The 14,756-nt window shown below is 38.3% G+C and overlaps 2 protein-coding genes across 3 annotated transcripts; one reads left to right on the plus strand and one right to left on the minus strand.

The window, feature by feature from the left end:
• The first annotated feature begins 23 nt into the window (after nt 1–23).
• On the plus strand, nt 24–2,651 carry LOC114932166 (pancreatic triacylglycerol lipase). The gene is made up of 5 exons (XM_029304340.2): nt 24–770; nt 864–1,012; nt 1,102–1,278; nt 1,360–1,635; nt 1,708–2,651. The coding sequence occupies exons 1-5, from the start codon at nt 529–531 to the stop codon at nt 1,944–1,946; spliced, it is 1,083 nt and encodes a 360-aa protein (XP_029160173.1). The 5' UTR covers nt 24–528; the 3' UTR covers nt 1,947–2,651.
• On the minus strand, nt 2,055–4,021 carry alc (5'-AMP-activated protein kinase subunit beta-1). Of its 2 annotated transcripts, none has more exons than XM_029304350.2 (5): nt 3,756–4,021; nt 3,203–3,421; nt 2,799–3,071; nt 2,490–2,720; nt 2,055–2,414 (listed from the first exon to the last, which is right to left on the minus strand). In XM_029304350.2, the coding sequence occupies exons 2-5, from the start codon at nt 3,404–3,406 to the stop codon at nt 2,268–2,270; spliced, it is 855 nt and encodes a 284-aa protein (XP_029160183.1). In that variant the 5' UTR covers nt 3,407–3,421; nt 3,756–4,021; the 3' UTR covers nt 2,055–2,267. The 2 variants fall into 2 exon arrangements, with proteins under 2 accessions (XP_029160183.1, XP_029160188.1); XM_029304355.1 differs by lacking the exon at nt 3,756–4,021 and adding an exon at nt 3,719–3,753.
• Between the last annotated feature and the right edge of the window lie 10,735 nt (nt 4,022–14,756).

Here is a 14,756-nt window from a genome sequence, read left to right on the forward strand (position 1 = left end):
TACATATTTTTTTCATTACGTTTTCTGATATGCATGTTATAAGTGATTATACCGGTCGAATGATCGCGATGTAATGTGCCTTGTTTTAAACATGCGTATCAGAAAATGCAAATGCAAAAAATCCAAGATACCGAAAATTGTTACCTTATAGATAGCAGTTGTAATATTATCGGTAAACCAACCGGTTTCTTGACGTTGATTTAGCGCAGGTCGTATGCGATATGTGTGCACAAAGTAGGTGTGCATTTTGGTAATCTGCACCCTTCTGAATACAATTATAATCTCTGAAGCCGCTTGACAGTCCTTCCGCGCAAGGTGATACAACAGTACGAGATAAAAACTGAACAAACTAGGCCACAACGAAAGGGTATACTGACATCTTATCGTGATGCTAGCAGGATTTAAAAAGGAGTCTTCACTCCATGACATCAACGATTTAATTACCACGATCGTCATTAGCAGTTTTAAAAGGTCTAGGGTTCGCACGACTTGTGATCCTAAACGATTTTACTCAATTATACTGATAAAATGTTACCAAATCTACTTATATCAAAACAAATTATTATTCTCATTACATTATGGTGTTCTTCTGTACATTCGGAACGATGGGAAAGTGGTTTGCGCCAAAGATACGATGGCTATGGAGAGGATTGGATATTCATGCCTGATGGTAATGGGCAACCTCAAGTAGCGGTATTAAAAATACAAGATACCGAAACGAGAGGCAGCATATTGGACGGATCGGAGATAGTTTACGTAATTTACACTCGGTATTCAATTATAAGTTGTATAACACTTAATAAGCTCACTACTATTTTGTACGTAGTTAGTTGTTTATTCGATCTCCTGTATTTTTTTTAAAGATCCAATCCGAAAGAAGGCACACGAGTGACTCTAAATAATACCTCGAATCTCATTAATTCCGACTTTAAACCTTCGCGAAAAACGAAATTCATTACGCACGGCTGGAAGTCAAGTGCCATGAGCACCGGGATTTTGAACATGAAAGAAGGTAAGTATGATTGCTTATTTCTTTAATTACTTGATGAGTTATATCTCTACGAAAGCGCACTTTTTGACAATTTGCGCTTTTCAAAATAGCTTTTCTTACTCATGGCGATTATAACGTTATCCTCGTGGATTGGGAACCTTTGGCTGCGAGCACGTTTTACTTGGGACCGATGCAAAACACCGTAAGAGTCGGGACTGATGCTGCCAATTTCATAAATTTCTTAGTGAAGGAGACTGGATTAAAGACCGAGGACGTTCACTTTATCGGTATATCGTCTTGTGTAATAAAATGATAACGCTTCATAATTGCATTTGCATTACTTTGTGTTCATTGTTGATCCACATAAGGCCATTCTCTCGGTGCACATGTGGCTGGAAACGCGGGCGGTTCGATGACTGCTGGAAAATTGAGCAGAGTAACGGGTTTAGATCCAGCGTTACCGGGATTCCACATGCTCTCTTCTGAAAAGACTCGATTAGATTCTACCGATGCAGTATTCGTTGACGTCATACATTCCTGCGCAGGTGTCTTAGGCTTTCTTCAACCTCTGGGAAAAGCAGACTTTTATCCCAACGCTGGTACGGCGGTTCAGCCTGGATGTTGCTGCGTTCCCGAAATAATGGGTAACGAGTACTACTTGTTATTAATCTAGATTCTTGTAACAGAAACATTGTTCTTATCTCGGTTTATTTTAGAGGCTTGCAGTCATGGACGGTCATATGAATACTTTACCGAAAGTATCAATTCGAAAACAGGATTCTCGGCGACAAAATGCGATAGTTGGGATTCGTATATGAACGATAAATGCGCCAATTCGCAAGTGGTGCTCATGGGAGAGCATGTCGATCAAACTGCAAAGGGTCTATTCTTTCTCAGAACGAGATCGAATTCACCTTACGCCTACATACCGAAAGTAATTAATAACAATATCTAAGTAAAGACGATATCCATACAAGCAATTGTTGTAGGATGCATACGTATATCGAAATAATTTATATACCCTACATAGAGAGAGGTTGCTCATGGTTGCAAGAACAGCAAATATAAAATATTTGGCTTTAATAAATAATAATTACATTATTTTACACATGACTGAGGTATAATAACCATAGCGACAAACGAACATTTTTGAATATTGTAATATACCCTGACCTCCAAAATTTCGCTTTACGCATCAATCGTGTCTTGGCACCTATACTACTTTATGATAGTTAAGAAACAAGCAGCACCAAAAAAATACGGGAATGACTTAATATTAAATTGGTTTATAAAGCAAAGTAGTAACATACTTTTTGCGATAGCGATGCGTAGCTGATAAGACCATTACACTGTCCTTAATACTTAAAGCATAAAGATGATTTAGCATAACGTGATTTGGTTCAGGTAGAAGAGTAGGCTCGCACTGAAAAAAGAATAAATACAATAAGAGTTTTGTTAAATTTTATCTATAAACTATTTCTTTTCCAATGTAACTTACGGATAGCGGTGTATCCTTGTTAAGAATAACTTGTAACAGGTGCGGTGGTAAGATAGGCGGACCAGCTACTTTCTCCCAAGGCTTATGTGGTGGTATTTCTTGTCCATATTCTGTTTGAGTACTACTACTAACACCCTCGCTGTCTTTTGCGAGAGCTTGAAATACTTCAAAATCAGATTTCCTTACAGAGACTAAATTGTTTTTAGAGCCCATGCCATTATCTACAATTTTCTATATAACATCAACAATTTTTTGCATTTTATATAATATTACCTATGACACAGAATCATTAAATCCATAAATGCTCACCAGTCCAGGATCATGCCTCCATTCTCCATCAACGAAAAACTTATATTGATGCTCTCCCTCGGGCAGATCAATTATTGTGACAAAATCCCCATGGCTCTTTACCATTGGCAACGTTTTCCATCCAGTAAATGTGCCGCTAATATATACTTGCTTCCCTCCTCCTTCCCATTTGAAAACTGTCGGTAATACTTTACTGTCTGCAACTTTTGTTCCTTCGGAGACTGTGTTGGATCTTGGTCGTGAGCCAAAATCCTCTCTTTCTTGTTGGTTATTCTGTTAATATTCATATAAGATATATAATATAATATTTATATATGTGCAAATAAGTGTATATATATATATATATATATATATATATACACATATATATATATATGTTAATTCAATATTTTTTAATGTATTACTTTTGCAAAGTATGGCTCTTCTTCCTCTTGGGAAGAATAAAAGAGATTTTTTGCAGAGGCTTTTCGAGGTTTTTTGTCAAAGACAAATGCTTGGCCTTCCTTTCCTGGAGAGGGTGGAGGATGATCTTTGTTACATCGATGCTCTCTGCTTGCTACATTTCCATGATGATGACTGACTGGTTGATTGCTTCCCGCATTACCCATTATTATATCTAAAGACTAAACAAATAAAGAGATAACAGAGAAATCTAGATTTTACAACTTTATACTTTAGCCAAACAAAATTTAAGTCATGGAATACTAGATAGCAATATTACATAAAAATATGACAAAGAAAGAGATACATTTTGATATTTTATAGGTTAACAATAGTGCATACGTCTCCTTTTAAGTAAAAATAAAAATTAGCATAAAAAAGATATGGATCTAAGTTCAGAGATTTCGAGATTATTTAATGGTGGATATTATTTAATCTGAATAGTATAAATATAGTAACTCCATCGTATTCAGAAATACCTATAACCACACAAGTGTTCTATGAAACATTACTCACTTTGCAATAATCTTTTTATCCGCTCGATATACGCATCGATGACGACGAACGACAAATCGGATATGTAAACATTCGCTGGCAATGTCAAAGCTAGATTAAACAAGCCGATACGATATTCTACTTCTACAAATATTTAGATTGTCTCGCGCGCGCAAGCCCGAAGATCATTCGCGCGAAACAAACAATAAAACTGATTATAAATAAAGTATGTATTATGATTGTAGCTGTATACAGTGCGCAGAGATTCTCTTTCTCTCTCTTTCTCTCATGTTGCAGAATTGTTTCACCACAGTTACTATTGTTATCAAATATCGATATTGTAGGGAACGTTGATATTTTCAATCAGTAAAGTCGATTTCAGTAAATTCTCTCCAATAATATACATATGCATATTACATATGTCAAAACTGCAATAAAAACGTAAATAAATGTACATATATGCATAAAACAAATATTTTATTTATAATAATAAATTAATTTTGTAATGATATTCTTAATAAAAAATAAGTAGAACCTTCAAGTTTGGCGCGCATGCGCAGACGTCACGTCCGTTTCGCGCGTATCTCAACAAGGTGATCGCGTCGCGCTCGCTCCGTGATTTTCCCGCTTTTTACGTCGTCCAAAGCGAGTCTCGCGTCCGAACGAGTGTCAAAAGTGTTCAATTAGTACCGCGCGACCATTATTTTATATCGATTCGATGAATACAGCCGTGTGTCGCCGCGAATTGCGTTGCAAAGGCTCGTTGTAACCATTCGGACGAATCTCGCAGCCAAGAGATACATTGCGCACGCGCAGACGCCATGTTTGTTTCACGCCGAGTCTCGACAAGGTCGTCGGTCGCGCTCGCTCCGTCATGTTCTCGCTTTTTACGTCGCCCAAAGCGAGTCTCGCGTCCGAACGAGTGTCAAAAGTGTTCAGTTAGTACTGTGCGACTATTATTTCATATCAATTCGGCGAACACAGCCGGGTGTCGTTGGGAATCTCGTTGTAAACCCCGTCGTAACCTTCTCGAACGAATCTGGCGGCTGAGAAATCTACGGCGCACGCGCAGACGTCGTGTTTATTTCGCGCCACGACGAGACGGTAAGTCGTCGCGTTTCGCGAATCTCCGTTTCGCGAGTGACCATCAAGTGTCGAAACAGTCGTTGTCCGTGTATGATTCGTAATTTTATTTCAAGTGCTTCCGGCAAATGTACAAAATACCGGGTACCGGAAGTGCCGGGAGTGAAGTGCCGGATAACCTCTTCATTAGAAGCAGGGTAGTACCAGTGAACACCGCTAGATGGCAGGTGATGCGCTGATTGTGAGATGATAACAGAGCGACGACCGGATAATCATTTCTACGACGGGCGGTAAGTTTTGTTTCACGTGTTCTCTCTCTTACTGCATACTGCTCCGTTAAGGCGTCAAAAACGAAATACAATGATTTTTCAACTCTCGATATAAGAAAGCAGATACAGATTAAGTGATATAAAATTTTTAAAAAATTAAAGAAGCGTTAATATATTTAGTAACCAAGCAATCTCCGCGCAAAATAGAATTTTTGCAAGTCGTAATTATAAATTACAATACACAGCTCATACACTTAAAATTCGTTTCGGAAAAAAATAATCTTTTTCTCATTCTTTTATAAAGAAATGTATTAAATGAAAGATTAAATTGCCTGCATTTTTTTACAAAATTATTAAAACGCCCTCGTAAAAGATGTTGTTTATGCTAAAATTACTGGTAAACATACTGGCCGTCAGATCGTTCTTCATCGCACATTTTTACTCTTTCCCTCTCCTCTTCCCTTCTCCCTTTCACACGCTCAATTTCATCTCCCCCTCATCTCCTTCCCGGTCGTCAATTTTTTTTTCGCGTTTCCTACGCGAATTTATTATTTATAAAGCCGAAAGTACCTCGGGCGTGTTTCGTCCTTCGTAGCCGGCGGCTACGAGAGTGCTTATATCGCGGCTCTCTATTGCTCTCCTCGCGGCCGCGAGGATTGATCAGAGGGGTTGGACCGCGAGTAAAAACGTGCCCCGTGTATTAAATATCCTGCAATAACAGTAATTACGGTTACGGTATTTTATAAAATTGCGTATAGCTACTTCGCTACCGCGGCCGGGCAAAATAATGCACACGTGATCTTTATTGATGGCAAATATTACAATGTTATCCACTTCCGAAACGAATCGGTCAAGATTCGAGAGAATTCCTGAATTTCAAATATAACCGCGCAATATGCTTATTTTTATTATTTTTTTCTTCTCAATCGTAATCGCGATTTGATAAATAAATACGACTTCTAAAAATCGCTTCCGCTAAACATTGCTGCAATCTGCATATCTTCAATATATCGATATTCGATTTATATTTGAATATTAAGAAAACGTAAATTAAAATATAGACAATATCAATTTACAACTGTGTAGTTGCAAGCTACAATTATAAAATATCGTATTATTGTGTCTATTTTTTGCGATGCAATTATTTAAAATGTAAAATGCTTTACCCAACTGACAAAGCGATAAACGTTTTTTGCTCCCCGTAACGATAAGTCACTAACATTTCACTTATCGAGATAACATGGATTTTATTTACGCAACATGCCATATATATTGATTATTAAATGTATGCTTTATTTAGTGATGCTGATTAGATTAGTGTAAAAGGCTAGGATTATCTAAAGTGGGAACATCTGTTCGTAGTTTTTGACAATTGTCAGGTTCGTTATATTCCATATTCGCGATTAATTTTTATCTCGATTGTCGATGGATATATTTGTTTGTAGAAAAAATTCGAAAATTTCGTATGACGTTGCGTTAAAAGCACGATAAAGATATGCATTATTAATTATCAGAAGACATATTGATTTCGCGAGAAGATAATTCGTGAAATTTTGAATTAAAAGCAATTCAACGATATAATCGTGCTAAATTCTGAAATAAAACTTATTTTCAAGTTAGGCCTTATAATAACATATTTTTACTATTATTTCTTTCTTTTGTACATTTTTTGTGTGAAATTTGGCTAACGTTTTTAATTTCTTGAACTTAATTTCTTAAGAAAAAAGTATTATTAGTATAATATTCGAAGAGTATTATTATTATATATAAATTTGAAAGAAATCTTCTAAGAAATTAAATTGCCCTTTATTCACTCGCGATGTATTTTAATTGCACATTATAAAACCAATCGACTTCGTCATATAATATCGATTGACGGAAGATCGTAAATTCGTAACGGGTCTCAAAAGTCGTCTAAGCCAGATGTCGAGCGTTCGAAATAAAAAAAAAAGGAAAAAAATACCAAAGCGTATTCGAGGAGAGAAAAAAGGAGAACCAAGACAGGGGGTGGCGGGGGAAAAGGATCGGTGAGAGGCGGTGTGTGCATGCGCTTAATCGATAATCACCGGCAAGTGGTTTCGTCCGAAAAGGGTGCGGTATACGATACATCTGCGAGGTATCATCAGCGCCGCGTACAAAAGGCCGATCCATCATCGGGCCCGACAATCCAAATTCAAAATTGGCCGGTCAGTTCCCAGCGGTCGCGCGTGCAATTACAATGAAGATTAAGAACAATCCAAACAATCTCCACGTCAGAGTAGCGTGGCAATTCGAAGACACGAAAACGTCTTAAGATGAAAAGCGTCTCGTTCCTCGTATCGGTTTCTCCTATACTTCGCGAGCCGGTTTCGATTTAATTTTTTTTTATTTATTTCTATTATCATAGAAGAGAGTATAAAGCCTGTAGCGTGCAACGAGAGATGCCGTGTCGTAATATCGCCTTATTCCTACAGTGGTGCACGCGATTTTCTGCTTACGCGCCCGGTCGCTGAAATATCAATGTAAGCTGTTCATTGAGCGCGCGGTATGTCAGATTGTCCGTTTCTGATAGAAGAATAGCCTTCGCGATTCGAGCATAATAATAGGTATAGTTCCAACACAACGTGTTTCAACATCTCGTTGGACTTTAGGATTAATAAGATTTCCATGAGAACCAATGACGCTTTTTCCCCGCACGTTATAATTACGAACGATTTGAAAATTTCGTCGCACTTTAATAATTCAATCGCGAATATTATCATGGTGGACATTAGATAGATTATAGGTATTACTAGTATATTAAAAACATTTAAATTTATGTTACATAGTTTCTTCTATAAATATAATAACACAGAGAATTTCCTCTAAGAATTTTTCCTGAAAATTATGATAATCGTGGGACAATATGGTATTGGAAGAATTTTATAAGAGTTTCTCTGATTAATATTAAAAAATATTAATATCTATCACAATAAGATATAAAATATATTTATATCAAAATATATGTTATATCTTATTTTGATATAAATATATTTTATATCTTATTGTGATAGATATTAATACTTTTAAATATTAATCAAAGAAATTCTTATAAAATTCTTCCAGTACAGCATATTGTCCCACGATTACCACGATTTTCAAGATAAAATCTAAGAGAAAATTCTCTTTGTGTAGCATTTAAAATTCGCGTTATTGTCTTCGGTGTTAAATGTCACATATAGTACAGCTTAGAAATAATTTTCCCCGAGCTCTTCTATAAGCTATGCTCGATTAATATAAAGAAGAGGACGATGATCTTTTTTTTTCATTATGTGAGAGCGCGAAAACGGTGCGGAAAGAGAGAAAGAGAGAAAAAGAGAGAGAGGTGGGAAAGGATTACGGTGCGTCAACGGCGATGACTGAACGAGCCGTAATCGCTGTGCCGATCTAATATTTCGAATAGTTCGCATTTACAATGGGCTTTATTGGCGGGAAAACTGTGAGGGGGTATTTTGAGCAGGCGGGACATCCATCACGGGGTGTCAACGCGATTGTCTTCCGCGGCGTTTGCCACGGGAAAGTATTGACGTCCGGCTCGCGCAACCGCCGAAAATGCCGCTCGCGCGCCATCGTCGCACGGGGAATGGATAAATGTCGTTAAAGTAATTAAAATCGGTTGCCGGTTGTACCGCGATCTCTCGAATAACGACCGAGTTTCCCCCGGTGGTCGCACGGGGATGCGGACGCGATCGATTCGCGCGGGAGAATGACGCGTCAGGAAACGCGATGGACAGTATTACTTCGGCCAACGAATTTATCCGGACGACACGGCGCCCGGCTTCGCCATTGTGTCGTATTTAAATGAGCTTTCTAATGTATTTAGCTTGAATACCGCGTGTGGCGAAAACTATACTGCCCCGTATATGTATATGTATGTGTATGTGTCGCAGAGACGCGTTTTGCCACCGTCAATATCAACGAGAAGATTCGTTTTATCAAGATTTTCACTTTTTATCAAAATTTTAAAATGCAGCGAATCTTAATCATTTTTTTTCTTAATTATGTCAAAATATATAATATATGATATGTGAAGTACATATTTGATTTTTTTATGAAATTTTTAGTATTGTAAAATGCTATTTGTAAATTTTTCCCTCCGTAATCAGGGATATTTATCTAGAATCGTATTTGACATATGTACATATATTTATTGTAGTCGTCCAATGCGATGGTCCTCCGTGTCTTATCCAGGAGATGATGCGTGCGCGAGCATGCGCGCCGCAATTTGTGTATCTATCGCAAATGTGTATCTATCGCGTCTGAATGTGCTAAAATAATAACGAGAAATTGCGGGCCGCGCGAGAGAGAGAGAGAAAGAGAGACGGAGAGAAAGAGAGAGAGAGCTGCGTTTGCAGGGGATGCCGACGTATAATCGAGGCGCACCCTCTCTCCCGGCTATCTGTTTTATTTATCCGATAACACGCCATTATGGGCGAATCGTGAATGCGGCTGTGCCGGTAACGATTGGCTATTTATAATAACACGTGGCATACGGGTAATTAGTTGCGCGCAAGCCACAGTGAAAAACCGAACGCCCGGCATCGGTATCGAGAAAAATTGCCGTCGTTTTTCATCGCGCCCCTTTGTCTACTTTATTTGGACTCTCTCGTCACTTTTTTTTCTCTTCGCCAACTTGTCTGCGAGAGAAACACTTTCGATCGTGGTTTCGATCGTGCATATTCTATTAGCCGGCGCAATTAAATTTCACATTACGCTCTTGACAATTTTATCTACGATTGATTTTTTAATCTTAACACTACGGGAGGGAAAGGCGCTCGTATGCAAATAGGCCACTACTTATATAGCGCGTCAGATGAAGCGATCATAAAACATAGACCTCTTCAGTAACTTTCGCATTTAATCTTGTCACGTTTTCGATGCAAAAATATCGTCGACGCATTTCAAACAAATTAAAAAGAAACAAAATTATACTCGTTAAAATTAATGTCTTTGTCGAGCAAAGTAATTATTAGTAATTTTAATATAAATCGTTTCGAGAGCAAAGAGTAATCGAGATAACGTCGATTAAAAGGAAATTTCGAAGTCAACGCTAGGAAAGAAATGAAGAAGAGCTCGCGCTTCTGTTTATAATTCGGACGGCTATTCGATCACGGAAGATTACGTCGGGGATTTCATGGGGGTTAGAGGGTGGCAGAGATATGGCTGTATCGGATAAAGGAGAGGTCAGGGGGAGGCTGGAAAGTCTTGTCCATTGTGCCGGATCTGTACAATGCTTATCGACGGTGATTGCTTCATTGCGGACTAGAACGGGGATGCTGGATGTAAGGGCGTGATGCATACACACCGACGCGGCTCGGCGTTATCGGGTTATCGGCCGTAATGCACACGCACGCCGACCACCTTTCTACTGGGTTAACATTTCAATCTGGAAAATGTAAACCATCCCACCCTCTCTCTCTCTCTCTCTCTCTCTGTCTGTCGACACTCGCTCGTTTGCATATTCGCGCTTGTTGTTCTCGCCCGGCGAACGGACAAATTTGGCTACGGCCCGTACCGATTGATTCTGCGATTGTGATTCCAATAGCCGCGTGCCGATGCAAAATTAAAACGGTAGAATTGGCATTCGCACGATACATATTCCAGCGAGAGAGCGAGAGAGCTTCGCCACGATCGATATTCATCCGCCACGGGAGTTCATCCAACAGTGAAACGCGTACCGGTAAGAGACTGAAAGAGGGAGAAAATACGCGATGAAAGTGCGCACGGCGTGAACATCGAAAAGTGCAATCGGGCCTGTGTGTTCTCGATGCGGTCCTCCCGACGCGCGGGTCCTCTGCTCGGCTGCGTCTAGATGCGCTTGTATTCTAAACGCGCGAGACGAGCAAAAATCCGTCCGCTTCTTTTTTTTTTTTCCCGTCCGCCTTTCGTTCGCAACGGTGGCAAAGAGAGAGAGAGAGAGAGAGAAAAGAGAGTGACCACCCTCCCCGTCCTCCTCCCTTTCTCCATATAGGCGTGTAACGACGATGCGCAAACAATGACGAGGGTTACGTAACAGCTATGCACGATGCAAACACACCGTGTTGCGCTAAGCGCGTATCTGTAGCGGGGTGGGCAACGAGCGGTAACAGGGACTACGGTGGCGACGGCGGCGACGTCCAGGACGAACAATGCGTATCACACGGTGGCCTGTCTGAAAATGCCCGGCGTTCGTTCCCCATCGTGCCAAACCTCGCGCCAAACGCGAACAGGAGGAGCGATATCGAGGTGTGCTTTCGAAAAATAGATAGATAGATAGATGAGAGAGTGATAGAGCGATCTGCGTGCTGTCGAGCGTAATATCCGAAATAAATTTCCGATAATTCACAGCCTCTGAAATACTGCAAAGAATGGATTAGGACAATTTATCGTTAATTATATTTTTTTACGTATATTATTCTCATTTCTCGGATTAACGATCATTTCTCTTTTCGAGAAACACGTAACAAGACGTAAAGCATTGTTTGTTTATTATTGTTGTAATTATGGTCTATCGTGTAATCAGTGTTCGCTGTTATCTAAATAAAATTATATAGGTGATCATCTAGATACAATTTTGGCATCCTTATTTTTATATATAGATGTATAAAAATATGTATTAGGTATCGACATATATCTGCAACTTACAATTAGATGGAAAAAATGTCTTCACGAAATTCTAGAATAATGTTTAGATAATTTGGTTTAAAGCCATAGCATACAAAAATATTGAATTAGTAGAACTTAAACAGTAAGCGATAAAAATAAAAGTATGAATATATTTTTATATCCCTTTTATAATTTACATTTTTTATAACCGTGTTTACACAAGCAGTCTTAAAAATAATATTATCTGGAAGTTATCTAGATAAATCGTCATATAATTTTATCTAGATATATTTAAAACAAAATCATCTTTATCTTATTCAAGATAAATTTACATACTTTCATCTCGCCTTATCTAGCTAATTTTAAAATCATCTAAGCACAACACTGCGCGTTTTAAAATTGCATATCTCGACGAGAGGCATTTCTCTCGAACTTTTCTCGTGACAGTCGAGTTTCTTAACGATTCAGCGGAGTATCGTCGTACAATCTGTAGTTACGGAATTTCATCGGTGACCGCAGAGGACAAGAGGAGACCGGTGGTGGTGATCGCGTTTCCACGAGCGAATGCATCGACGACGGGACTGTCCTTCATTACGTACGAAGGAAAGTGCAGTCATCGGCGCGCATACCCGTAGGTATGCACACACAGAGGCATTAGCTCCCCCAAAGCCTAGCCGGTATTAATTCCACTAATTGGACGTGGTTTAGGTCGCGGCAAACATCGGTCCCCTACCGGTTGCCCTTTCCCCCTTTCCTTGCCCCCCTCCGACTTGCCCGGACCACGCACATCGATCTCATGATCGATTGTCTTCTCGCAAGACAAAACAAAAAAATATTAATTAAGCTAAAATAAGAACAACCAGATATCTATATCTATACAGAGAGAATTTTCTCTCTTAGAATTTATCCTGAAAATCATTATAATCGTGGAACAATATGGTGTTGAAAGAATTGTATAAGAGTTTCTCTGATTAATACTTACCACAATAAAAAAAAATATTAATATCTATCACAATAAAATATAAAATATATTTGATTAATTTTACTATGTACATATATATATTAATATTTTTTATTTTGGTAAGTATTAATTAGAGAAACTCTTATAAAATTCTTTCAACACGATATTGTCCAACAAATACCATAATTTTCAAGGTAAATTCTACGAGAAAATTCTCTCCGTGAATTATCCAATATTAATATAAGATTAGTCTAATTTGTGTATGTATTTTATTTGTTAACACAGGTTGTAGCAGTCAAACTCGCGCGCAGCTTATCAGCAATACTTGTATCGAACGAATCGTTGTTTCGTGTTTTCGATTATAATTTTCTCATTGTACAAAGTACTCGAAATACGCGCGCAAACCACGCGTCGCGTCGGGAGTGCCGTGTAAAGTTCCACGCGTCGGGAGTGCCGTGTAAAGTGTCGGGCGATCGTAATTATTCGTGTTTTCGCGAGTGTCGTGAGTGCTATACGAAGGACCAAGAGAGGAGGAGGCCCGGGGAGGTATCGGGCGACAGCAGGGCAGCTGTGAGGTATGCAAAATAAAAAAAAAATATATATATATATACACATACACATATGTATAAATATACATAATTTGAATATTTTGTTTCCAGATCAACGTGCTGTGATACTAGAACTCCGCTATTGCGCCGATCGTGAGTGAGAAATTGTTTATTTTATAACATTTCTGTATGAAGCTGGTGTCTTATTTCATGGAAACTGATAAATAATAAATAATTAAGAATTGTAGCTTTATTTTGAATAGTTCCAGAGTTCTTGATAGTTAAATATAATATTAAATAGTTCTAGCTGTTAAAACAACAAAAATGTTTTTATCCTACAGCATTTTCCTTATCAGTAATTATTAGAATTTAAAAAATTTATAGTTTTACATGAGTTCTAAATAGAGTTCTGTTTTCTAAAATTAAAAAAATATTAAATAAACTAAAATAAAAACAACCTATTAAATTAACTAAAATAAAAGATACCTATATACCTATAGATATTGAGATGAAAATCGATTTTTGAGAGTTCTGATTTTTTTAGAGCAGTTTTCGACATCCTGATAGTTTCCACGAGACGCCAGCTTCACAGATGATTCTTATGCTTTTCTGGAAACGTTGTTGTTTGAATAAAAGTTGATATTTGTCGATAGGCGTTTATCTGGTATCGCGATTTGTTATATTTGTTTAGCCGTGTTTTGATATTAAAATAATATCGCTTTATAATAAACTCGTCTGCTGCAAACTTTTTTTTTTTTAGGTTACTGGTACACAATTAGCAGCATATCTATTACATGTGCGCAATAATTATAATAAAATATTGATCGTAATATACATATGTACCTTAGATACATTTACGAGATATCAAGCGCGTCTGTGCTCGAATATTACAGCGCGGAATAATTAATTATGAATCACGTAGAAAATGCAAAATATCAATTAACGTACAGGATGATGTAGGATTAAGAATGTAAAATTTACGTCGACTCGCACGCAAGTTAGATTTACAAGTGCAGGAATAGATCGAGCTTTTCGCTTATGCTGCTCAATGAAAGATAAGCCCAGGGGGTTTTGCTTCGTTTCGAAATCTACGAGGTATAGGGATCAGCTGTTTTGAGTAAATGTATTTACGGATCGTAGAATCTGTACACATGAGAGAGTATGCGTATGCCTGTATGTCTGCATATGCGTGTATTTATGTCTGCATGTGTGCGGTCGCGAATATGTATCGATATAAACACATACGACGATACTTGTATCGCGAAGGGTCTCCCTAGCGAATCTGGGTCACCGGGCCGACAAGGGACGATGAGGGGTTGATTGGCCAAAAGAGAGGAGAGAACGCTAGACTTCTTTCCCTTCCTGTTGCTATCAGCACGAAGCGTCTATGACGAGATAATCGGCGACCGTCTCCGCCGAATCATCCCTGCCAAATAAATTTTTCCGCTCGAGCGGAATCGGGAAGCGTTCGTGATAATTAAAATTCGAAAGAAAAAAATTGATGCTCTTCTGATTTAATTTATAATAAAACATTAAAGTTATTTAACATGCGATAACG

The sequence above is a fragment of the Nylanderia fulva genome, unplaced genomic scaffold, assembly GCF_048542155.1.
Source record: "Nylanderia fulva isolate GAGA-0341 unplaced genomic scaffold, ASM4854215v1 Scaffold23, whole genome shotgun sequence".
NCBI lineage: Eukaryota > Metazoa > Arthropoda > Insecta > Hymenoptera > Formicidae > Nylanderia > Nylanderia fulva.